The following is a 26,306-nucleotide window of genomic DNA, read 5'->3' on the forward strand; positions in this document are numbered from 1 at the left end:
CCCTAGGGATTATACTGTCACTGTAGACTTTATCGTTGAGACTTACACCATGCATTCCAGAATTTAAAGTCACAGCACTCCCTGAAATCACAAGTGAAAAAGGCCTGTTGGCAAAAGTCCCATATGCCATCCCTAGACAGAAAGTGCTTACTCTTTATGGTCTATTTGAAAATATGAGTTTCCACCTTATAATGTAAATGTGAAGAGTTTCTTTGGGAAAACAATTTCACAGATGCTTCTTCCAAGGTTTCTCCCTGTGGCATTTTTTAGTTTTAAGCTATCCTCCCTGGTAGCTTTTGGGACATCCAAAGAGATCCTTTCCATGTGTTAAAACGTACTTCTGTCAGTTATCCCCTCTTTCAGGGCCTGGATGGCTGACCGGGATGTGACAAAACCCTGACTTACTGTGTGTGCAGCAGCCGACAAGGGTGTCCGCTGGACTGGCGTCCTCCGATGACTGCGATTATCCCACAGGACAATCTGGCCCGAGTAAGTCCCACCAACTACCAAGTTGGGATGGAAACGAGCAAAGCAGACGGACATCACGGAGGACTGTGGGAGGGAAGAGGAGAAAGGCATCCTGTGAAATGGTTAGAGGAGGCTTGTTTCTTCCTGAAGAAACAACTGCTCATCACATAAACTCAGCACATCCTGGAAAACACAAAGCAAATGTTAAGCGCACAGTGTGTAGGACATTTTGTACACAGACACAGAATTTCCCTGGAGAGGCTGGCCGATGTTTACTCCTTGAAACTTGAAATCTGAAGTCTCGGCCACGTCATCAAATAGGCATAAACCCTGTCTTACGTACATCATTGTTTTGTGGTCTGTAAAGCTTGGTTTGTGGATATTTCCCATTTATCAATAAAATTACATCAGAATTAATATTAATTCTCCATTAGTCTTTACAAAACAATTCTTTATTTGAGGGCATGTCCGCATCAATGTACAGTGTTGGCAAGGCTTTGAGGACTTTGAGACTGGGTACTTTTTTTTTCTTTTTGGCTTAATGTAGACTTCTAGGAAGTGTACTGATCTCAGACTGATCCAACTGGTTCCTCCCCAGATTCCCTCGCCTCCCATGGGCATTCTCCTGACCTTTATCCTGCCCACTTCAGACAATTCTCAATGTTATTCTTTGCCTATTTTAACAAACAGTCAGAAATGGATTTCAGTCCAACTCTGCCATGGCCTGTCATAGCATCATGAATGTGGTTTCTAAAATTCCACAGAAGACGACTGGGCACTACATTTTATAGGAAATTACTTAGCTGAGCAAGAGCCATGATCCATTTAAAATCAGACAAGCTGGCTGTTCCACATTTGCTAAGAAGTCCACTGTGATTCCTGTTGTGCTTTACATGGTTGCATTTACACACGAAAGTAACTGTTTTTAATAAACACACTTCACCCTTTCAATTAAATTCAACGAGTGATCTTATGTGTAAGGAAGGCATTGTACCAGGCATGATGGGAATACAAAGGTAGTCATTGCCCTCGACAAACCTGTGCCCTAGGAAAGAGAACTAAAAAGCATGCATTCGATGAACATGCTGCCTAGTCCATACCTTTGTATGGAATAAGAAAAGGTGCCTCTCTGCACAACATAGTCACGTGGGCGTGTGCCCTGGCAAGTGGAAAGTAGATTTTTGTCCTCACTTGTCCCTTGGGTTTGAGATGCTTACGCAGGTCACAACTTGCACACACAAGCAGCAGCCCTGAAGGTGATATGGGCCATGACTAGATCATAGGAGCGCGTGTGTGTGTGTGTGTGTGTGGTGGGGAGGTGAGAAAGGTTTGGTTTAGCTAGGAGAGGGGAAAAAAAGAGGGGAGCGGAAAGGGTGGGATGCTTAGAAAGACCTCATGAAAGGGAATGCATCACCCTTGATGTAAATGTGGAATGTTCAGCAAGTGGACAGGAAAAGAAACAGTGATCCCCGAGAGATGGAATGATGGGAAGACAAGACTGGAGGCTCCAGAGCAGAGGCTGGTGAACAGCCACAGTCTGGTTTGGCTGAGAAGGAGCTTGCATGGAAGAAGCAGGGAGTAGGAAATGTGACTGAAGGGCTCATCCGGGCCAGACAAGAGAGGACCTTGAATGGCAGGAACTGTGTGGATTGTTTTCTGTGGGCAATAGCGAGAAATCACTGCTTTCTGAGCAGAGAGAGAGAGAGAGAGAGAGACAGGATCAACGGTTGTAACTGATAAGCCAGTAAAGCAAAGAAGTGACTGAAAAAGAAATGATGGCCTCTTCCTGACTGGGAAGCTAACTGTCCATTTAAAAAAAAAAAAAAATCAGATCTACTATCAGCTTAAGGCTAGTTCCTAGTCAGAGTCTCAGATTCTCTGAAGCACAATAAAGCATGTAGACTATTTTTCAATGTCATGTTTTCCTAGTTTGAATGATTCTCAATTCCAATTCCTTGAACACGATTCAATGAGGAACATGCTTGTGCCCCAATCTGGTTTTCATAAAGTTCAAGAATAACTCTCAATAATGGTACTGAATTAAAGAAAAAGAAAATAATGCTGGTCAGCTTCTTGTTTTACACATTTCACAGAAACGATTCTGAGCTTTCAATTGATGAAATTCTTATTCTGCTTGAGCTATGTTGGAGACATTTTCTTTGAAACTTCAGAAAGACTTAAAATTATCCAGGTGATATCAACAATTGAATTTACCAAAGCTCCAATGGATATAAAGGAATGTCATTAAATTTGAAAAATCCAGAATTAAACCACTTAATTGCTTTTGTGTTTCACTTAAATCTCAGCAAATACTGCTCCAAACCTTACACAGTTTAAGAGACTAAACTACAGAAAAACAAACAGTGGAGGTATTTCTACAAAACAGAAATACATAGTTGGTGATCAACCAGAATCCAACACCACAAGGTGAGAACTTAATTCCTACTTTTTCATTCATTAGTGTGTCCACTTTTCATTGATTCATTAAACACACAGTGCTAAGTACTAACTAAATCATTTCAAAAAACGTTAAATGTCAGAAAAGCACCCCCATCTCGAATTCAGAATTCTCTTTACATTTGATAAAAAGTCAAATTATTGTGAAACAGAAACAGACTCATAGACATAGAAAACAAATTTATGGTTACCAAAGGGAAAAGGCTGGGGGAGGGATAAATTAGGAGTTTGGGATTAGCAGATACAAACTACTTATATATAATATAGATAAGAAACAAGGTCCTACTGTATAGAACAGGGAACTATATTCAATATCCTGTAACAAAACATAATGGAAAAGAATATGAAAAAGAATATATATACATGTATAACTGAATCACTTGCTGTACACCAGAAACAAACACAACACTGTAAATCAATTATACTTTAATTTAAAAAAGTCAAATTAGTGCTAAAAAAAAAAAAAAGAGTAAAACCACTTTGGAGCATCAGAGTTCTGCCATTAGAGTCTACTTTGTTTTGCTTCAAACCAATCTTTACGATACCTCCATGAGGAAAAAAGAGTAGAAATACTTTTTATTTTATATTTGGAAGATTAGAAATGATGGAGAACTTGTGATTCATCAATTGCACTTATTTTTTTAAGCTCAGTATGTTAATTATAGTAAATATTCTATGTATTATAGACTATGTATAAATGTTAAAAATAGATCTCCAGGGTATGCCACATTTGACATAGTACTATTCATATGGAAACTCTAAGGCAGTATGATCACAATTATCTAGATGTAAAGTTTAGAATTTAGTCATTTCTTGAGATGTTTCAAAGTACCCTGATGTTTGATTTAATGGTAGCAAACACTTGGTTGATTGACTGAATTTTTAATTTTTCATCCAAATGTTTAGGTTCCTTTAGACACATGGGAGCAGTCCCCCAACTACAGTCCTGACAGAGACAGCTGTTCTTCTAATTTGGAAAGTCTGCATCAAACCACGAGTAGTACAGTGTCTTAGCAAAATCCCTGCAACCTTGCACTGTTCGTACAGCTACTGATCTAGTTGTTGTTGCCAACTGTCATGGAATTTATTGACTGTCTGCAGAAAGAGCAAAGGATGATATCATCCTGTCAGTTGTATCTATTGCGTAAAGAGTAAAAAAGCATTCCAGAAAAACTGACTGACACTACTAAAACATGTGGCTTTTTCTTGTCCTCATATTTAACAGTACATTTTCTGAAGACATATTCTATGAAAAACATCAACAATACTAATGCTATCTCAAAAATGTCATCACTCTCCTAGGCATTTAAAATTTTGGATTCATTCAGTTATTCAGTGTCATAATAAAGCATTACATGATTAATACAATTTAGACAAACAAATTGGAAACAAGAAGCTTCCCCACCCTTGTTATTCTTGGCTCTGTAAGAATACATATCTATATAGCTTGTAGCTTTAACTTTTTACCTATTTTATTTTATTCTTTAAAATATTAGAGCCTTGAAATTAGTTTGGAAAATAACGTATGGCCTTTAAACATTCAAATCAAGTAGTTTACATGAGTGGAAAAATAATGATAAAGATGATGAGAATTTTGCGACAGTGCCGACTGTCTAATCAAAGTAAGTTTTCCCGAGACTACAGTTGAACTGTTTTAACAAAGCTAGTGATTTCACTGACGTGGCCATGTCGATGGTCAAATCAGGCCCCAGAAATATGATAAGCTCCTATGTTAAAAGCTTCGTGTAAAACTGGTGAGCTTGACCGTCTACATTCCAATACAAGTAGCACAGAGACATTATTACAGGAGGAACCACTACTTCCAACAGGACGAGCATGCCATTTTGATTATTTTACATACTACAGTCCCCCCAAACCAGGACAGGCAAGGCGGCGAGACTATGTCTGGAGGATCAGGTTCTCTCTATTGACAGTTTCTGGTGTCCTCCGCAGACGTGGGCGCCCAGAGGCTCCTGAGGAAACTGTTTATTTTCTAATCTTGTGCAGACTGCCTGGTGCAAAGGCAGCCCTCCTCCTTATCCATATTGCCACATGGCCACTTGCACACGAGCTGGCCCACGAGAACAGGGTTCCACGCTCTCATCATCTATTTCGAGACAAGGCAGTTTGTTTCACCCCATTCACTAAGGGAATTCCACAGAGACGAGTCGGGTGGAGGCTCCACTCTCCACGTCTCCCTCCTCCCGCTGCACACCAACTGCATTCAATTCCAGTCGGCCCCGAGCCCTCTTTAAGTGGCTGTGGGGCTGTTTTCTATTTTATAGAGTTAATCCAGGCCAGCTTAAGGATGGTACTTTCCCTTAACCACAGACCCAGATGCCCAGGGCAAACAGCCTTGGGTCACTGCTGGTTGGGCAGCTGGGTGCCGTAGGTTCACATTTGATCTGGTCACCCGGGTCCTTTTGTGTGTAGCACTCTGCCCGCTCCCCAGCCATCATGCCTGGGCAGGAGGGATAGGGGCCCTGCATTCAAAAGCATCTCTTATTTCAAGTACCATCTCTTCTGGGGAGAAGTTAATCCTTGAGAGGGAATGGCCATATTGTTGCCATATGCTGTTTAATGGTGGCTGACATTTTATTTGCCTAAAAGCTAATGCTTAGCTGTCAGAGGGTTGTGAGGCAGGCAGATCAGATGCTTCTGGCTACTAGTGAGCTAGTATATATTTCTGCAAGTACCTAAGAAACCCTCAAAGATATTTCGTTAATGGAAACAAATGTAATTGGAGAACACTGCTGTCGAAACACCTCTTACAGGCAATCAGGCAGCACCGGGCATCTGACAATGTAGAAGGTTGTGAAGGTGGAAAAACCAAGACATGAGTCATGAGTTGGGCATTTAACTTTAATTGAGATGAAGGGAAAGGGTCTTTCCTCCTTCAGAGCTCTCTTTTCCTATGCCTCAGTCTCTATCCTAGGGTACACACGTCACTCTTCTAAACTCTAAGAGTACCCATCCATGAAAGTTACCACCCCATTAGTAATGGGGTGTGCAGGAGCAAACGCTGAATTAGCTTGCTTGCTACTTCTGGACTCAGTTTGTATTAAAAAAAAAATTAATGAAAAGCAGCTGATTCTAAAATCTGATTTCTGGGAGATTAGAAACCACTCATTCCAATGACCTTTCTTCGAATCCCTTGGAATTTTCATGCCTCTCACTATTGTGCGTCCCTAGACCTGGGCTGTGTGCTGAGTACACAAAAGTTAGTGCGCAAACCACAATGAGGTGCCACTTCACACCCTCTAGGATAGCTATAATTTTAAAATGTTTACGTGTCAATTATACCTCAGTAAAGCTAAGGGAAAAAACAAACAAAAAAGGAAAATAATAATTGTTGGTGAGGCTACGGAGAAATTGGAACACTCATACGGTGCTGGTAGGAATGTAAAATGAGGCAGCCACTCCGGAAAACAGTCTGGCAGTTCCTGAAACCATTAAACATAGAGTTAACATCTGACCCGGCAATTCCACTCCTAGGTATGTACCCAAGATAACTGAAAACATGTCACTATTCGAATTGTACATAAATGTTCATAGCAGCATTGTTGATAACAGCCAAAAAGTGAAAACAACCCAAATGTCCATCAACTGAGGAATAAACAAAATGTGACGAATCCAAACAATGCAATATTATTCAATAAAAAGGAAGGAACTCCTGATGCATGGTATAACATGGATGAACCTTGAAAGGACGCTAAGTGAAAGAAGTCACAGAAGGTCACATATTGTATGATTCTATTTATATGAAATGTCCAGAATAGACAAATCCATAGAGGCAGAAGGAAGATTAGTGGTTGCTCAGGAATGCAGGTTGGGGGAGAATGGGGAATGACTAATGGGTCTGGGTCTATTTTTTGGGGTGATAAAAATGTTCTGAAGTTAGACAGTGGTGATGGTTACACAACTCTGAATACACACAAAAAACTGAACTGTACACTTAAAAATAGTGAATTTTATGATGTGTGAATTATATCTCGATTTTTTTTAAATAAAAAATTTTTTTAATTTAAAAACTTTTAATTAAAATTAAAAAATATATATACATTGCTTATATATGGAATCTAAAATATGGCACAAGTGGGACTTCTCTGGTGGCACAGTGGTTAAGAATCCGCCTACCAATGCAGGGGACACGGGTTCGAGCCCTGGTCCTGGAAGATCCCACATGCCACGGAGCAACTAAGCCCATGCGCCACAACTACTGAGCCTGCACTCTAGAGCCTGCAAGCCACAACTACTGAGCCCATGTGCCACAACTACTGAAGCCTACACGCCTAGAGCCCGTACTCCGCAACAAGAGAAGCCACCGTGATGAGAAGCCCATGCATCACAACGAAGAGAGTAGCCCCCGCTCGCCACAACTAGAGAAAGCCCGCGTGCAGCAACAAAGACCCAACACAGCCAAAAATAAATAAATGAATAAATTTATAAAAAATAAATAAAATAAAATACGGCACAAATGAACCTATCTACAAAACAGAAACAGACTCACAGACATAGAGATCAGACTTGTGGTTGCCAAGGGGGAGAGGGGAGGGAGAGGGGTGGACTGGGAGCTCGGGGTTGGTAGATGCAAACTATTACATTTAGAATGGATAAACACCAAGGTCCTACTGTATAGCACAGGGGACTATATCCAATCTCCTGGGATAAACCATAATGGAAAAGAACATTAAAAAAAGAATGTACATGTGTGTAAAACCAAGTCACTTTGCTGCACAGCAGAGATTGCCACAACACTGTCAATCAACTATCCTTCAATTAAAAAAAAGAAAATAAAAATAAAATTAAAAAGAATAAAAATTCAATCCATAATTAAAACTCTTCCAACAACAACAACAAAAAAGTCGGTGTGCTGACATGGTCCTAATCTCATGAACCTTAACAACCTTATTTCTTATCTTCAGGACAACTGTCTGGACTACTTTGACCACTCTTTCCTCAAATAATTATTCCCTTTACTTCTCCCGAATAGCTTCTTCAGTTTCTACCCCCTGAGAGGTTCTCGAGGTGGAAAGGGAGGGTTGACACACTTGGAACTTCGAGACCTGACTTCCTGCTCTAATACCTACTAGTTGTATACATCCTCTAAGCCTTAATTTTTTTGCACATTTGCAAATTATTTATTTATTTATTTTAAAAATTGTGCTGAAATACATGTAACATAAAACTATTAACCATTATTAAGTGTACTGTTCAGGGGCATTAAGTACATTCACACTGTTGTGTAGTCATCACCATCCTCCATCTCTAGAACATTTTCATCTTCCCGAACTCAAACTCCATATCTTTTAAACACACATCCCCCATTCCCACCTTCCTCTCAGCCCTTGGCAGCCAGCAGTCTACTTTCTGTCTCTATGAATTTGACTATTCTAGGAACCTCATATGAATGGAATCATAGAGTGCCTTTTGTGACATCTGTCATGTGTCACTTAGCCTATGTTATAAAGGTGTTATTATACCCAGGTAGCACTACAAGTATTAGTGCATGCATGCTGTGGCATATATCAGAATTTCTTTCCTTTTTAAGTCTGAATAATATTCCATCATATGCATATACCACATTTTGTTTATCCATTCATCTGCCAATAGACACTTGGGTTGCTTCCACTTTTTGGCTATTGTGAATAACGTTATTGTAAATATACAATATTTTCAAATATTGTAATTGTATACAGATTATCTCTTCAAGACCCTGCTTTCAATTCCTTTGGGTATATACCTGAGAGTAGAATTGCTGGATCATATTCTATTTTTAAATTTTCGAGGGACTATCATACTGTTTTCTATAGTGGCTGCAACATTTTACATTCTTACCTGTAATGCACAAAGGTTCCAATTTCTCCACACCCTTGCTGATTCTTATTCTCTGCTTTTGTTTGTTTTGTTTTATTTTATAGTAGCCATCCTAATTGAAGTGAGGTCCCATTCTAAGCCTGAATTTTCAATTCATGGCAGGAGCATGAGAGTTCTTGCCCTGCCTAGAAACAGAGCATTTTCTTTGACTCTCTTCCCTCGGGCCGTTGCAAGATTTGAATTAAGTAATGCAGTTTAAAGACGATAAACAACATTGCATGCCCCTATATAGAGTTAGAAGTGACTTCTGTGATTTGAAGAAACATTTCCAGAGAAAACAAAGGTCCAGAGACGTTTTCATTTTGCTCAACAAATCTTTTCTAAGCAGTTCTGATAGTAATGCTAGGTCCTGCCTTGATGATCTAGGTTGAGAAACTGTCTCCGAGAAGTTTTACTGCACCTTTTGTTACATGTTTTAACTCTCTGGAGTCCTTATTTTGACAACCCTCTGCTCCTTCCTGGGACACTGAGTCTCTCTGGTTTAACAGATCTTCATGCTTGGTTATAGCTCCTGTTGTTGACGGCAATTCTAAGTCCTGACAATTGACTGACTTTGGGTAATGAGGAAGAGGAAGAAGAGGAAACTGTGAAATGTTAGCACCAGAGATAACTCTACAGTGAAAACCAAGATGAGATTCATGCCACATTATTATTCAGGCATACTCATATTGCAAGCACTGCCAATTTAGGAGAATTTAGGCTCTAAATCTTAGTCCCTTCGGTGTAAGAACTTTGGAATACAACAAAATTCTAGGGCAATGGGATAATCTACACGCTAATTCCAGGAAGTTTTCTGAAATGGGATTTTTCTTATGTTAACATATTTCACACTTTGAGTCGAGCTGGGACTTACTTATCTGTGACGTGACTTTACATCTGATTATTATTATTCGTCATTTGCAGGTGCATGGACCTCTCAAGCTATTTTCTAAATCAGTGTTACTCCAAACTTGCCTGTACCTTAGCATCATCTGAGGACCTATTTAAAATTCCCCAGTACTCAAGCCACAAACCATACCAATTAAATAAGAATTTCTGGGGGTAGGACCCAGGCATCAAGATTTTTAAAAATTGCATAGGAAATTCCCACATGCAGTCAAGTGAACAGTACTGTTTTAAATCAATGGTTCTTGAACTTATCTGAACATAAGTACTTAGTTTATTAAAAACACAGATTCCTGGATCCCAGCCTGGATCTACTGAATCAGAATTTGAAGAGGCTTGGAGGTCCGTGCTTTGTGTCACTGAGAAATTTGGAGGACCTGCAAACAGTGAATTAGTTGAGTATGGCTGAAAGTCACTGTGAGATGAATCTCCTTTTGCATCAATGTAGGCCATGCCTGGGATGTTTCCTTCATGGGGTCATGCACCCATGTGCACAACCTGGCCAACTGAGACACATATGATACAATAAAAGTTCCTCTGCCAAAGTGCCATTGCTTAATTTCCTTCAATTTGACTTGCTAGTTTTTACATCTCTCCTGGCTTCCCCTTCCCTCCTAAATGATTAGGCTCTTAGAAAGAGATCATTGAGAGGGATAGTAAAGGTTTAGGTCCCAAGTTCCCTTCAGCATCATGCTCCAAGCTGACACTGAGAGTTTTCTTGTTTATTATCAGGAGGGCTAATGAACATTATCACTGTCACGCTAGATTACATGGTTATTTACTTATGGGGGCAGTCCAAATTTTTGAGCACCTACTAAGTGCCAAGCACGTTGTATACATCTCTCTATCAGTCCTATTAGGTGGGTAATTTTGCTTCTTTTTCTTCAGATTAGAAAACCCAGACTCAGGCAAGTAACGTCATGGGCGTAAGATCAAATGAATAGTGTGTGGCAAAGCCCAAATCTGAACTATGGCCTGGCTGATTTAGAAGTCAATATACTGTGAAACCTTGCATGAACTGAATGCAGGTGTACTTTCTCTTTGAGATATACAATCCTCCCCCTTCTGACTTCATGCCATGGGACGTGGGACTCATGATCACAGACGACCTCATGCATCCCTACAGGGCAGAGAGGGCTTTTGGGCTCTCTGTCTGCTACAGCGGCTTTGGCGTGGAGTCTCCAACCCCTTTCCAGCCGGACTTCTGTTGCTAGTATAGAGATCGATCACCTGACTCAACAACTCCTACTCTACCAGTTTTGAAAGGTGACAACAGAACTAATTAGCACCAATTGTGGTAATACCTACCATGAGGTGGGTTGTTCCTGCTGAGAACTGATTGAGACCAAATAATCATTTCATGGGAGTCTACTGAACAGCTAGCAGCTGGAAACCACTTGGGTCACTACTAATAAGCTCTGCGTTTACTGTCACTGCTTTGGGAGAAAACGCTTTGGTTTCATCTTGTCACTATGCAGCCAAAGCAAAAATGCCATTTCAATACAACCTTCTTAAAATGAGTGTTTATACCCCTAAATAATTATGTGAACTGTTATTAGCTCTTGTGAAAAGGGGAGAGTGCCCCCATGTGCTTTAACGAACAAAAGAGACTTCCTACTTAGAGACACAGACACAGGAACCCAGGGGAAATTCTTCTGAACTCAAAAAATACGAAATACACATACATTTTTAAAATAAGAGGTTCATTAGGAGATGGGATTCTCTTGGATAAAGTGGTCACATTTTGGAAATGAAAGATAAGGATTATGCTAAGTGAAATAAGTCAGACAGAGAAAGACAAATACTGTATTGTATCACTTATATGTGGAATCTAAAAAATACAACAAACTAGTGAATAAAACAAAAAAAGAAGCAGTCTCACAGATACAGAGAACAAACTAGTGGTTACCAGTGGGGAGAGGGCAATATATAGGTAGGGGGAAAAAAGGGTTATTATGGGATTATAGGAAATCATCTGTGTGAAACTTCTAAAAACTGTAAAGCACTACAGATTTTAAAGAATCTTTCATTCAATGAAAAAATTTAAAAATTAAAAAAAAAGAGAAAGAAAAGGATGGCCTGTGTTAAGGGAAAAGTTCAAAAACAACAATCAGTGAAAATTTTGAGGTGTATTCCATCCTCACCTGTACCTGGAGAGTCTCTTAAAGAGCCATACAATGCAAGACACATACAGAACAGCCATCATTAAAAAGTCTACAAATAAACGCTGGCGAAGGTGTGGAGAAAAGGGAACCCTCTTACACTGTTGGTGGGAATATAAATTGGTGCAGCCACTATGGAAAACCGTCGGATGTTCTTCAAAAAAACCAAATAATAGACTTGCCATATGATCCAGCAATCCCACTCCTGGGCATATATCCTGACAAAACTATAATTTGAAAAGATACGTGCACTCCTATGTTCATAGCAGCACTATTTACAGTAGCCAAGACATGGGAGCAACCTAAATGCCCACTGACAGAGGAATGGATAAAGAAGATGTGATACATATATACAATGGAGTATTACTCACCCATTAAAAAGAATGAAGTAATGACACTTGCAGCAATATGGATGGACCTAGAGATTACCATATTAAGTGAACTAAGAAAGAGAAAGACAAATACCAGATGATATCACTTATATGTGGAATCTAAAATACGACACAAACGAACGTATCTATGAAACGAAAACAGACTTACAGATAGAGAGAACAGACTTGTGGTTGTCAAGCGGGAGGGGGGAGGGAGAGGGATAGACTGGGAGTTTGGGATTAACAGATGCAAACAATTACATATAGGATGGATAAACAACAAGGTCGTACTACAGAGCACAGTGAACTATATTGAATATCTTGTGATAAACCATAATGGAAAAGAATATGACAAAGAATATATATGTATAACTGAGTCATTTTGCTGTATGGCAGAAATTAAACTCAACATTGTAAATCAACTATACTTCAATAAAATTTAAAACAAAAAGCAAGACACATACCAAAAATTCAAGGTGAAAATGAGACCTATACACACAATTTTTGTGTGTGTGTACATTCCAGCTAAAAACTACCCAACAGCAAGATGGAGAGTCTTGGTAACAAGTTCTTTAAAATGCCAAGCCACTCTTAGGAAGTAACTGCTTCAGACTATCAAACACAGTGGTATTGGAAACCCTCCTTGTGCCAGGTGCCAGACTAGATATGACCCATGTGTTACATTGCCGAACAACTAGGAAATTTCTATTTCCTTGTTTGTTAAAGGGAAGTTTGTTTCCCACAGAAACTTTATTTGTAAAAGGAAAAGTGTTTCTCACTCCTGTGTCAATCCTCACAGCTAGTAAGAGTTCTGTAGAGAAATCAGCACAAAAATTATCATTCTTAATTTTTTAATAAACTTTTTATAACAGTTTTAGATTTGCAGAGAAGTTCTAAAGATAGTACAGTTCCTATGCACCTCACAGGCTGTTTCCCCTAATGTTAACATCTTCCCTATTGCTACATTAGTATGAGTACATTTGTCACAACTAATGAACCAATATTGATACAATATTACTGAAAGCCAAACTTTATCCATAGGTTCTTAGTTTTTACCCAATGTCCTTTTCTTCCAGAATCCCATCGAGGACACCACATTACATTTAGACATCATGTCTCCTTAGGTTTCTCTAGGCTGGGACAGTTTCTCAGACTTCTCTTATTTTTGATAATGTTAACCTCTTTGAGGAGTACTGGCAGTCAGGTATTTCCTAGCATGTCCGTCAATTTGGGCTTGATTTTTTTTTCCTTGTAATTAGGCCTAGACATAGATATTCTAGGTCTTAGAGAACATTTGAACAACAACAACAAATCCAAGAGTTTGAGATCAGTTGGTGAAAGGGGATTGTAACACACCCACATTCAATTTTTATAAATAAGGTTATTTCAAAACTTTACTGTGAATAAAGCAAGGTGGAGATATGCATCATTTTTTGACAGTAATGCTCAATGAAATATGCTCAGATCAAAGAAGCTTTTTCAGTCTAGACTTCCAAACATTTACTAACCATCTAGGGTCTCCTTTTCGGGAAATACGAAACCCAGGTTGCTATGCCTAAGCTGGAATAGGGGTGTGGTGCAAGCTGAAAGCAAAATTTTGCTTTATAAAAGGGACAAAAAAGAATAGGAAGAGATGAATATATGGTTGTTTTATATGTTAAAAAGCACCAGCTTTCTTCAAATCAAATGTCTAAATCCTGCCTAATTAAAAAAAGGAAATTGATATTTGGATATGGCATGTGTTGACATCTACCCCTTTGATTTATATGAGTATGAACTACAGAGAACAGATTATTCAAGAGAGAAGAAAAAGAGTTCCAATTTGACAGGAAAGAGTGTAGGCAGCATTAGCTTTAGTGCTAGTTAAAACATGAAGGATTAATAGCAAAAAGGGAGGGAAGAATTGTGACTGTTTCCAGTTTACTATCTTCAAAAATGCTTGGGGTTTCTGAGAATGGCTCACCCAACCACATGAAAGTGATGCTAAGGGATTCAGCCACACGACTTCTCTAAATCCAGGGCTGGGACTGCTCCACTTTTACCATCAAACCATCTTACTTAAAGTGTAGCCACAAATTAAGTTTATTTTCTCTTGAAAAAGTACTAAGTCCTTTCGAAGGGGGCAAACACAGCATTCAGGAATATGGGTCTCCCCTGGCCTGGCCCCTGCTTCCTGCCTCCTACTCCCTCCTCGATAGAGTAAGTCATGGAAAAAAAAAAAAAAAAGAGCCAGCTTCTTAGTCTATGAATTCTTCCTTGGCTATATAAAAAAGTCAACAATGGCTTTCATCTGTAAAATTCAATAGAATTCAGTTACCAGGTTTTTTTTTTTTCTTTTTACAAACAAACAATAAATAGGCTAATCGGATTCAGAATTACTGTACTGGCAAGAAGGTCTAAAAACAACTGCATGACAGATCTGTTTCTTGCTTTGTGGGCAATTTCTTTCTGAATTTGTAGGATTCAGGTTTTGTGCTAGAGGAGGTCCGAAAATGAGGAAGAAAATGCAGTCTCATATGTCACTCGACAACCCCCTGCTGATAAAATAAATCTACATTTGCAGGATCCACCCAAGGAGTCATGGAACATCCCACATTAGATCATTACCAAGCCACTTAGGTTAAAAATTACAGGGGGACCATTAAAAAAAAAAAAAAAAGACTAAAGTGTTCCACTACGCATAGGCTCTTGACATGGTTTTTTTTTCTTTTGAGTTACTGTGGTGTGTTTTTTTTGCCAGCTGTGACAGTTCATGAAATCAGTTGGATTATTCTAAATTTAAGAAGGTAAAAGAATTTGTCAAGAGGAGGTGCTTTCTCACATTAAAACTGTATGGTGAATACAGATCTCAGGGAAGCAAATGAAAAGTGAGGTCCTACAGCCAAGAAGCAATGTTGTACAAAGGCAGAAGCTGTCTTTGTCTCTTTTTATCTGCCTGGAATTACTTAGATATGCTTATGCCTAAGGCAGGGAGATGAACCAGATGACCTCTTAGGACTGTGTCTAGCTTGCTGGTTCTATTGATAAACTGCTACTTTGAAGTACTGAAAAGGACTAGAAAAAAACTGAGTTTAAGTGCTTGCTAAAAGATCAATGAAAGAGACAAGGGTAAACTGATTTTTGTGACTGTCACCCAATCCCAAGTCTCACCCATCCCCCAATTTCTACACCAATGCTTTTTTCCACTGAAGATTCTTTGATGTTTAACAAGAAACCCAACAACTGAGAGTGAGTAGAGTGTGCAAAGGGACAGAAATCTGTCCTGGTGGTTCATTTCTAAGCTGAGATAAATCCTCTCTTAACATAACATTTATGTATACTTAGAAGACCAATGGATAAATGGGTATCAATTCCCAATTGTTGAACCTGAGCTAGATTTTCAAAGAAGGACAAATAAACAAACCCAGAGACAAACAAAAATGTATGAATAAAAATTCCTTTGGGATCAAATGATTAAATTTACAGCACTTGAGTCCTTTTTGTCCTCCAGGGGAAAAATCCTATCTCACAAGACTCAGAATGCACAAATTAAAGACCATTTACATGGAGTTTGAAGTTCTCAGTTCTGGAAAAAGAATCTGGAGGCATAGTGAAAGCCTTCTGTCAATAGAATTCTGTCTGAACCTTGTCCTTCGCTGAATTCTAGGGGTGATAGCGCTGGTCAGCTAGAAGAAATGTGATCATACTTCTCAAACACATATGTCAGAGTACACTCAATGTGTGTGTCAGTCAATTATCACAATGGAGTGTGTAAATAAAAATACACAAGGACAATATTTTTTCTCCTTTTCCCTAAAAAGGAAAAAAAGAAATGATTTTATGTAATGAATAGGAGCAGTTTTCATAGTAATCTGAGTTTTGTTTACAGACTTGTGATGATGAGTATTTTATCTTGGGAACCGGTGGCTCTAAGATTCACACAGTACCCAGTGTACTCTTCCAAGAGTTGAAAAAGGAAAGGTGTCCCATGGTCCTGGAGAACCAGGAATAATATGAAACCAGATAATGAAGAGTTAAGAAAAGCTTCTCAGTCTGCTAATGAACTCCATCCTGCCCTGGTGAGACCACCCTCCTTTTAAGTAAGAGGTAATTTAATATGCATCTAACTCAGTTGTGTTTGGGCTTCATCCAATCTAAGAGTATCAGTGTGATAAATTATAATGAATTGTCTGCAGTACTTCACAAAGTGACTATAACAGACCTGAAAAACAAGATCTCTAAGCCTGATTTTCCAGCTCCCTTTGAATGCTTTTCGCCTGATTCCTTTCACATGCACCACTCCAAAACTTGAGAATGCTTCTTATAGCTCCTCCACGCTGAAAAGTTATGTGCTTCTGGCCCCATTTGATTAGATCCACAGTTGTTGGCTGTCTATTACACTTGAACATGACACCCACAGTGATACCCTCCAAACACTGCAGCAAGAGCTCCTTTCCTTTCCAAATGGTTTTTCTGTGTTAATTTCCTTTTGTAATCCACACAAGTGTGCTGGGAAGTCAGTCAGTGAAATAGACTCGATTCCTAGTTCAGATTCTGAAAAAGCAGCTGGATCTAGGCACCCTAGAGTCTGTAAGGAAAATGGGCAGAGACTGAAAAAGGGGTCAGGAAACTCAAGTTCTAGCAGGGCCTGGGACTATAGCTGTGTGACCCACCTCCTTTCAGAAGTTGTTTCCTCATTTAGGTGAGCAAACACTGCCCTAGAGAAAAGGCCACCTCCATATTTCCTGACTTTAGAGAGTCCCAGCTCTTCAGGATGCAAAAGCAGGACTGTTCTTCTATAGAAGATCCTTCACAAATAAAAGAGATTAGATTGGGGTTAAATGGTTTGTTGTGCTGGTCAGAGGACAGCAGCCTTTAGGGTAACACACAAAACTTGTGTGGGAGGGGCAGGATGGGATTGTTTTTTTTCCTATTCATAGGATACAGATGTTGTTGTGTAAAGATCCATGGACTGGTAAAGCAAGACGATTTTCTGTGAAAATCACGTTAATTCTATCAGGCTTCATTTCATCGTGGGCAAAATAAAATGGGCATGTTGAACTTGTAAGCTTCACTCCCAAGGGCAGGGGATGTGCTTCTCTTTTCTGTGTTGTACTTTGTGCCCAAGGCACATCCTGAGGACTAGGAGGTATTTGTACTCGTTTCCTATTGCTGCTGTAACAAATTATCCCACATTGAGTGGCTTAAAACAATACCAATTTATTATTTTAGAGTTCTGGAGGTTGGGACTAAAATCGAGGGGGAGGCAGGACTGCACTCCTCTCTGGAGGCTCTAGAGGAGAATCAGTTTCCTTGCCATCTTTCCAGCTTCCAGAGGCAGCCTCATTCTTTGGCTCATGGCCACCTTCCACCTTCAAAGCAGCAATGGCTGGTTGAGTCTTGCTCACATCTCATCACTTTGATTCTCCTTCCATCATCACATTTCCTTCTAAGTCTGACTCTCCTGCCTCCCTCTTTCATTTATAAGGACCCCTGTGATTACACTGGGCACATCCAGATAATCCAGGACAATCTCCCCTTCTTAAAAGCCTTAATTTATCACATCTGCAAAGTCCCTTTTGCCATGTGAGGTAACACACTCAGTTTCCTGGTATTAGAAGGTGGCCATTAGGGCTCCCCTGGTGGTGCAGTGGTTGAGAATCTGCCTGCTAATGCAGGGGACACGGGTTCAATCCCTGGTCTGGGAAGATCCCACATGCCGCGGAGGAACTGGGCCCATGAGCCACAGCTGCTGGGCTTGCGTGTCTGGAGCCTGTGCTCCAGAGCGGGAGAGGCCGCGATGGTGAGAGGCCCGCGCACCGCAGTGAAGAGTGGCCCCCGCTTGCCGCAACTGGGGGAAGCCCTCGCACGGAGACGAGGACCCAACACAGCCAAAAAAATAAATGAATAAATAAATAATAATTAAAGGTGCTAATAATTAAAAAAAAAAAAAGAAGGTGGCCATTATTCTGCCTACCACATTGTTCAATAAATATTTGATCGGGCTTCCCTGGTGGCGCAGTGGTTGAGAATCTGCCTGCCAATGCAGGGCACACAGGTTCGAGCCCTGGTCTGGGAGGATCCCACATGCCGCGGAGCAACTAGGCCCGTGAGCCACAACTACTGAGCCTGCACGTCTGGAGCCTGTGCTCCGCAGCAAGAGAGGCCGCGATAGTGAGAGGCCCGCGCACCGCAATGAAGAGTGGCCCCCACTTGCCACAACTAGAGAAAACTCTCGCACAGAAACGAAGACCCAACACAGCCATAAATAAATAAATAAATAAATAAATAAATAAAAATTAATTAAAGTTGAATTTTTTTTTAAAAAAAATAAATAAATAAATATTTGATCAACTTGTAAATATTTTGAGAAAATGGTAAGCTAAACACTTTGAATTATTTATAAGGTTAGCTAATTTCCATAGCTCATCACTAGCCAAAGTCACGTTCACAGGTATACTGGACATTTCTGATCCCTCCCAGACACGCAACCTTCCTACTCATTCAAGTTCATGTGCACTTCACCCTGTTTTGGCTGTAAACACGTACTGTGGTTCTATCCAACTCTCTTTCACCTGGTAGACAGAACATAATCTGTTGTGACAGATTTTTCCCAACCAAGTTACGTGAATTGCTCACTGTCACACAAAGATATAGCCTTTCCACTTCCTTTGTATCCCATTTCACACTGAACTCCTTTCTCCAATTACCATTTCAGACCGATCAACTAACAAAAAAGAGGAGGTGGTAATCTTCAGGCAGGAGTAAAGATGCACAGAGCGTACTGCAATCCTACCAGGAAAAACCCAAGCTCTGTCGTTATTAGCACCCTGAGTCACATATCTTCTTCCTCCAAAATGAATCCTTCAAATCTAAGTCACGATCAATGAACTACTCTCCCACTAGAGGTGCTACCAGCCATCATATCAAGATTCAGACACCGTCTGTCAAAACTTTTTCAAATTTGTCCTCACGGCATTAAAAATATGACAATAATCTACCTCCAACTGTCACCCAACCCTCCTCCCCCAACGCAGGTCAAGTTTCAGGGTGATTTTGGCAGGTAATCTAAAGGAACTTGAGTGATGGACAATTACATATTTTCATTTTGAAGTTTTTCAATTGTTTTAAAGCAACTGACATTTTATGCTTGTTAGTCTGTATCACTTGGACAAACTTCTACCAGTTCTTAATCAAAACAATTACAGAAACCCTGTCATCTTTAAGTTAATTGTAGCATTTAGAAAGGGATGACAACTCAATATTTGCCCTATTCCCAGTTCTATCAATGTATCATATATAACTGGTGTTAAAGAGTAATTAGGAATAATTGGAAATCAAACACTGTACTTAAGCATGTTGATAGAAAGATAAGTATTGAGAACTAGATTGACATGTGAAACAACACTTCAGAATTTGATACCCCAGGCATTCTCTTCTTTTAAACCTGGCAAAGATACCAAATTATATCAAAGACAAAGTCCACAGATTTACTTACTGATTACCTTAAGTACAAACAGAATGTCTCTCTGTGGCCTAGAGGAAATAATTGTACAAGACTCACAAGATGCAAATTCTCCTGAGCAATTTTTCCTGCAGTTCCAGTAGGTCATTAAAGGTTTAGCACCGGGGCTTCCTTGGTGGCGCAGTGGTTAACAATCCGCCTGCCAATGCAGGAGACACGGGTTCGAGCCCTGGTCTGGGAAGATCCCACATGCCACGGAGCAACTAAGCCCCTGCGCCACAACTACTGAGCCTGCCCTCTAGAGCCCGCGAGCCACAACTACTGAAGCCCATGCGCCTAGAGCCCGTGCTCCGCAACCAGAGAAGCCACCACAATGAGAAGCCCGCTCACTGCTCACCACAACTAGAGAAAGCCCTGGCGCAGCCACGAAGACCCAACGCAACCAAAAATTAATTAATTAATTAATTAATTTTAAAAAAGGTTTAGCACCTACTGTTTGCACACTTAAACCTCCGGAGGTGGGTTTAACATAGCACATAGCTCTCACTGAAGAATGTGAATTTCTATGGGAAAATCTTGTTCAAAAGTAAACCAATCTGTAATACATTTTCTTTTTTCCTTATTTAATTCCATATTCTTTAACATGAGCTTTAAAATGCAAAGAAACTGGGGAAACTGATACACATTTACTCTCAAGAAGCAAGACAAACACAAAATAAAGTTGAATTTCTAAATAGCTGCTTTAGAGTCCGAAAATGTCACAACTTGGTAGCAATAATACCTTTCATATGGCAAATACAAGGTACTGTGGAAAGTTCTATCCGTGTCTACATTTGCCAGGTCAAATGCAGAGTTGAAGAAATTGGTTGAAATGCCAAAAAAAAAAAATTAAACTACTTTCTTCCAAGGCAATCAGACCAAAGAGGCAATAAGAGTTTCATTTTCCTGTATAATTTGAATAAACTACCTCAGTTTTACACACACACACCCCCTTCCAAAATGTAGACAAGGGCTATATAGCTAGCAACAAGTTGTCACACATCTGGAAGACTATTTTAAAACACATTCAAAATGTTTTGACTACATGATACCAAGCATCTGGCAATACAAACTTCTCTTAGGAATTTTTCTTCTATAGAATTCAGTCTTGTGTAGAGAGTCATTGTGCCAGATTTTGAACTACACGTTTTATTTGTGGAACGACTGTGTGTATATATATATATACACACACGTATATATGCAAAATATATATATATATATATTTATATGCAAAGGCAAGGTTTTCCTTATGATTTTGATTTAGGTAGATTTAACTTAAATGATGTTAACAGAGTTGCCATTGATCCTTGCATTACTTGAACTACTCTCTAGCTGTGCCCTCCCCCTGCCCCCAAAAGCCGTTCAGTGGCTTCTATTGGTCAGTCCCACCCCAGGAAAATTCTCTCCCAAATGAACAGCACTCACTCACTTGTCTAAATAGTAACTGACTTTATTGGTTTCATTCCTCAGCAAGGATGAGGAAAAGCGAGGCTTCTAGCTTTCCCTGTCTAATAGGAACCAGCCTTAGGAATACCTGTGGTTCACCAACCATCCCCAAACCATCTGCAGGATCTTGAGGTAGGAGGTAGGTATTCTTCATGTGAGGTCGCCTCCCTCCTCAGGCGAGCTAGCTCAGATTTCCAAAGGCCTTTTCCACAAACTAACCTAACCATTCCTATCTCCACTCCACTTTCAACCTTTCACACTAAGTCTTAAGTCGGGTGACACCACGGTGGGAGTGTTCTGAGTAAAACATGCACCGATTATTTCAGTTTTGTAGATTGCAATGACCTCAGATCACTCACTTTTGCTTGTGACCCAGGCGAGGAGGGATAAATTCCTCATAGGCAGGTTACATGGTGCTAGGCATGATAAGTGTCTGTTGAATTCTTCTGCATAAAAAAGCAGACTGTCCCATCACTGAAGTAAAGATGACCGCATTTCAAACTTGAAATAAAATTAAACAGGTAGTCAGGTTTCAGCCTAAGCAGTGTTCACCATTTGGGTAGTTGTGAAGAGCAGATTTAGTGGGGACAGGTTCACCAGAACTCTATTGGCATTAGGGTGCTACTGGTAAAATATAAAGACTGTATGTATGAGGAACTTTGGAGAGAGTGGGGTACCAGCTTGCCTTATTTAGGCTTCCTTGACACAAAGAATACACACTTAGGGGAGAAAATCATTCTGTCTCCTTCTTTATGGAACATGCCCCGAGCTGACGGGCTTCAGTTCTAGAAGTCACTGGACTGTTCAGGGCCCTGGAGCATGGCAGCAACAATGATGCTGCAGCAATAGAAACCAGCACATGATTGTGAAGCTCGCGCTGGAGTGAGGGCCACCCCTGAGATGTCTGATGGGGTCAGAGCACAGGGGAAGGGGGTGGGGCCTGGGTGCTGGAGCTCCAGCCAGCTGCCTTCAGCGTCACAGGCAGTCCGTGGAACCTTATTCATGCACATACTTGCAACCTCTAGAAGCTTCCAGAAAAAAAGTGAGAGAATTTGAAGAACCTGGAAATCTCAAATTGCAGATGGGATGAGAATTATAGAAATACAGTTTATACTATAAACAAGACCTCATTTAACCAGTCTGGTGTGGCTTAGGAAAACCTGGGATTTGATAGGTAGATAGATGAATTAATACACAGAAATAGGGACAATGAATTTGATGACATCAAGCAACATAATATATTGCTACTTTATAATATATTTAATAGCGTAAGATATTGCTATTGCACTTTAAAATATAATCTAAATCAAGTATTTGAAGAAGTTTCATGATCTGAAAATATACCTGAGAAAAAAGTAGAAAGGCTCCTTAAAGGGTTAATAATTCCCAGGTGAAGAATGTATTTTAACTCAGAATTCCTCAAGAAAAGCAGCCTTCTCTGCAGGTTTTACAAATAACAGCAGTTGGTGGCTAATATTTCTAACCTTTAGTCAGTTTTCTGTTGATGAAAAATCAGAATCAGGGATTATTACTTTTACAAAGAATGTTTAGACATCCCAGTGACATGATCACTATATAAAATATAATTCAAATTATCTCAGTTTAAACACTGACTTTGACAGTTAGTAAAATCATTTAATTTTCTGCTATGGAAACTATTTTAATAATTTTAACCACTTTTTAGATTATATCAATTCTTTGAGATGAAGTACGACGGAGAATGAAAATAATCTTTGTAAATTGAGCTCTATTGCAAAAAATGATTTCCATTCTTCAGTAGGGATATTAACGGATAACCTTTTGAGTGCCTTTTCCTTGTATTTCTCTTCTTCCTCTACCTCTCCTGTCTTCCACAGCTCAAAGAAAACCTAGCTCATGAAAACAGACTCTACTTAATGATCCCCTTCCCTCTGCCATTCTCTTTCATTCACATTCCCAACTTTGCATCTCTGTTCTCATTTTCCTTTTTTCTTTCCGGGGAATGACCACCTCAAAGGATTAATTCAGAACAGGCAGCAGAAAATGGTAACAAGAGTGGGCAAATCAGGATGTGGATTTAAAATCAAGAGGTATTTTAAAGGAGGAGAGTTACTCAAATTAAACATATGTTAAAAATATGGGTTTGTTGTTCATGGCATACCTGCTGCCTGCGATCCCACCCTCATCGGATCAGCCTTCAAGGGCAGAGCATTCCCTAGTGGAATAATAAATAGAGCGGCTTGAGTGGATATGGATCTGACCAGCCCGGCGAGCTGCCTCTCCTCTCGGTCTGACTTCACTGTTGGAACACAGGTGGTAACTGAACCAGCTGAACTAGTGAAATGGATCATGGCCCCTCAGGCTCACTGCCAGAGAGAGAGAGAATAGAATTCAGGCTCCAAGTAATCAGGCTCTGGACAGAAAAAATTCTAATATAGGTCTTAGCATTTACACCAAACTTTGTTTTAACTGATATTGCCTGTTTTCCAAGGGATCATCTTTCTTACCTTGATGCATGTGAACTAGGCAGCAAAAATCCACTGGTCTTTTAAAAAAATATGCTGTACAGACGCTTAGAGTGCTTTTCTTTGGGCTGACCTGCCATCAACCGAGGGGTGTGGCAAATTGTATTCTGCAGGTAAAAACAAAAAGACTTGCCCTATTTCTGCACTTTCATTCTCCCCAATGTACCATATTTTGCAGCTCTCTGCTTTCTCAGAATTATGCTCCCAAACATTATTGATATCAACTAGCCACACCTATACTCATTAAAGGTTTTCAGTGGGAACTATGTAGAATAGCAATATATGATTTACTTGCTCATTTATAGCCTTCCTTGCTATAGAGGAGTTTTGAAGTTGAGAGCAGCAATGTAAGATACTTATGGGTTGAATTCATTCCACTGATAGGCAAGATTCAACAGTCTTGGGTCTCTAAGGATAAGTTTCCATGATATGGACAACATATCCATAAGGGTTTTGAAATAATATGGGTCTGAGAAGACACTGTTTCTAGAACACAAGAACTACCTAACTAGCTGTGAAATTATTACAGGATAACAGAGGCTAACTGGTTTCCCTTTATACTGTCTATGAAAAATACTACTTGCTAATGAAATGAATAGTGTGGGGTAATAAACAGTTTCTAAGTCCCTCAAGCATTTTATATATGTCCATTATAAACCATCATATACAAACAGCAAAACCTTTTTAACTGTTCATTAAAGCAATCAGGCCCCCAATGTTTACTAGTTCAGGTTATCACATACAGAAATGAAAATACATTAACACCAAGAGTAACAATGCCCCAAATCAGCAGATATCATATCAGAGGACCTAATATATATGAAAATTACTATTTGTACAAAGGATAGTTTGAAGGGTATGATTATTGACTTTTCAAAAATTCATTTAGTTATCCAGGTCTCCTCTAGCAAACCGTATCTGATTTAAGAACTGGCCTCCTTTCTCCAAGTTGTCTGAATTGGCGATGTTTTATAGAACTTGGCTCAAATGTCCCTCTTACAAAGGGGAGAACACATTGTAATGTTCTGAAGGCAGGAGGTTTGCGTTAAGCCTGTCGCAGCAGCTTTCACTATTTAAAGGGGAAAATCAGGTGAAATCCAGTTCTGAAATTTAGCAAGTCCTCACAATTCGACCATATTAAAGAAAGTGCCATGAAACAGGTATAGGGCATGATAAGAAGCGTGGCTTGGCAGGTGGGGGAGGTGGAAGGAGGTAGAGCACAGGTACAACCAGGTTGGTGGGGAGCAGGCAGAGCTTTTCCTAAGCACCTTCCTCCAAAGGGAAGTCTTTTCAAGAATTTTAATGGCAATAAGATTGACACATGTTGTCAATGCCTTTGATGACATGATGTGAAAGGAAGCAGGTGAGGACAAAGATGGAGAGACACATGAGGAAGGTTGGGGCGGGGGGGAGGACAGGCAGTATTATTATTTAAGTGCTTTTCCACTCCCAAAGCAACCCAAAGCCTGCTGCCCTGCTCCCGGACTTACTCCCCTTGACATTCCAAGGTGATTTTGCCTGTCTGTGATGAGCAGTCCTTTAGGGTGGAACGTCATTCCGCCGCAAGCTCACTGGGAAACTGCAGCACTGGCCAGGGGTGGGGTGGTCTGCCCTGGGTCAGGAGCATGAGCCACGTTCAAGCAAGGCAAGATGATGACTTGGCAGGGGAAGAAGGAATCATTCAAGAGAATTCAGGCATGACTAGGTGGCTGGTCCAGAAAACCATGAAGGTATCTCCAAACCCTGAGATTCTACAATTCTACATACTGATAGGTCTCATGGACAAAATTATTAACTCATGTGAGAAACAAACACCCAAAAAACAAAATGAAAAACAAAAACCAATCTCCTCCCCACCCAATACAGCAGAACACGGTTAGCCTATCTTATCATGGTAACTGGACTGAAATGGAAAGGCAAACCCCAGCTATTTAAAAAACTATTAGAAGATGAAACAAAAATACAATCTCTGGTTCCAAATATTAAGTGAGTATGGATGCAGAACTCTGGATCAGTAGTTAAGATTGGCTAATACAATGTCTCTGTTGCTAAAACAAAGTTAAATTAATTGTGAAAATCTCCATGAGCCCACACAGATTCTGTTCACAGGACCTGCCCACTCTCCCCGACATTTTTCTTTGTATGTGTGTGTAGTGTGTGTGTGTGTGTGTGTGTGTGTGTGTGTGTGTGTATACTTTGCGGCTAAAGGAGCACATTTGCTTTGATTGTGGAGCTCTTTCCAGACATTAAAAGCCACAATTCTAGTTTTTATACCTAGAAAATGCCAAAATGTGTTCCTTTCTGGGGGAATGAAATACTGTGCCCCCTTTAAGGGCAAGCCCTTAGAAGCCCATCCATTGTTGTTTGAAAACTTCTGGCTCTATTTTTGTAGAATCTTCGTCCCATATTTTCTGAAAGGCTCTTGGATGAACATTCTTCTAGTGCCAATGTTAACACAGCTGAATGCTTTTATTTGTGCTGCAGGTAGCACACATGCTAACAGACATCATTAAATGAATTTTGTTCCCACACAGAAGTTCTTTTCCAGAAGTTGTTTGCCGGCTGCCCAGCTGTGGGATCAGAGGGTGGGATACTTCTGATTTTAGACATAAGGAAGGGGACAGTAGGAGCCGGGCTTTTAGTGATGGAGCCT

At 40.0% G+C, this 26,306-nt stretch overlaps 1 protein-coding gene and 1 long non-coding RNA gene across 5 annotated transcripts in view; both read right to left on the minus strand.

Moving 5' to 3' along the window:
• Positions 1 to 26,306, minus strand: part of DYNC1I1 (dynein cytoplasmic 1 intermediate chain 1) — a 334,077-nt gene that overhangs the window by 84,183 nt on the left and 223,588 nt on the right. For all 4 annotated transcript variants that reach the window (XM_082471864.1, XM_082471863.1, XM_082471862.1 and 1 more), the window contains one exon: positions 406 to 552. In XM_082471864.1, coding sequence (XP_082327990.1) covers positions 406 to 552 — 147 coding nt within the window. The remainder of the gene's footprint in view (positions 1 to 405; positions 553 to 26,306) is intronic.
• On the minus strand, positions 3,581 to 25,814 carry LOC309665598. Its single transcript, XR_014266559.1, has 2 exons — positions 18,555 to 25,814; positions 3,581 to 18,204 (listed from the first exon to the last, which is right to left on the minus strand). It is a non-coding gene; the product is annotated as an uncharacterized lncRNA (long non-coding RNA).

Source organism: Balaenoptera physalus, assembly GCF_965194825.1.
Source record: "Balaenoptera physalus genome assembly, chromosome: 8".
Classification (NCBI taxonomy): Eukaryota; Metazoa; Chordata; class Mammalia; order Artiodactyla; family Balaenopteridae; genus Balaenoptera; species Balaenoptera physalus.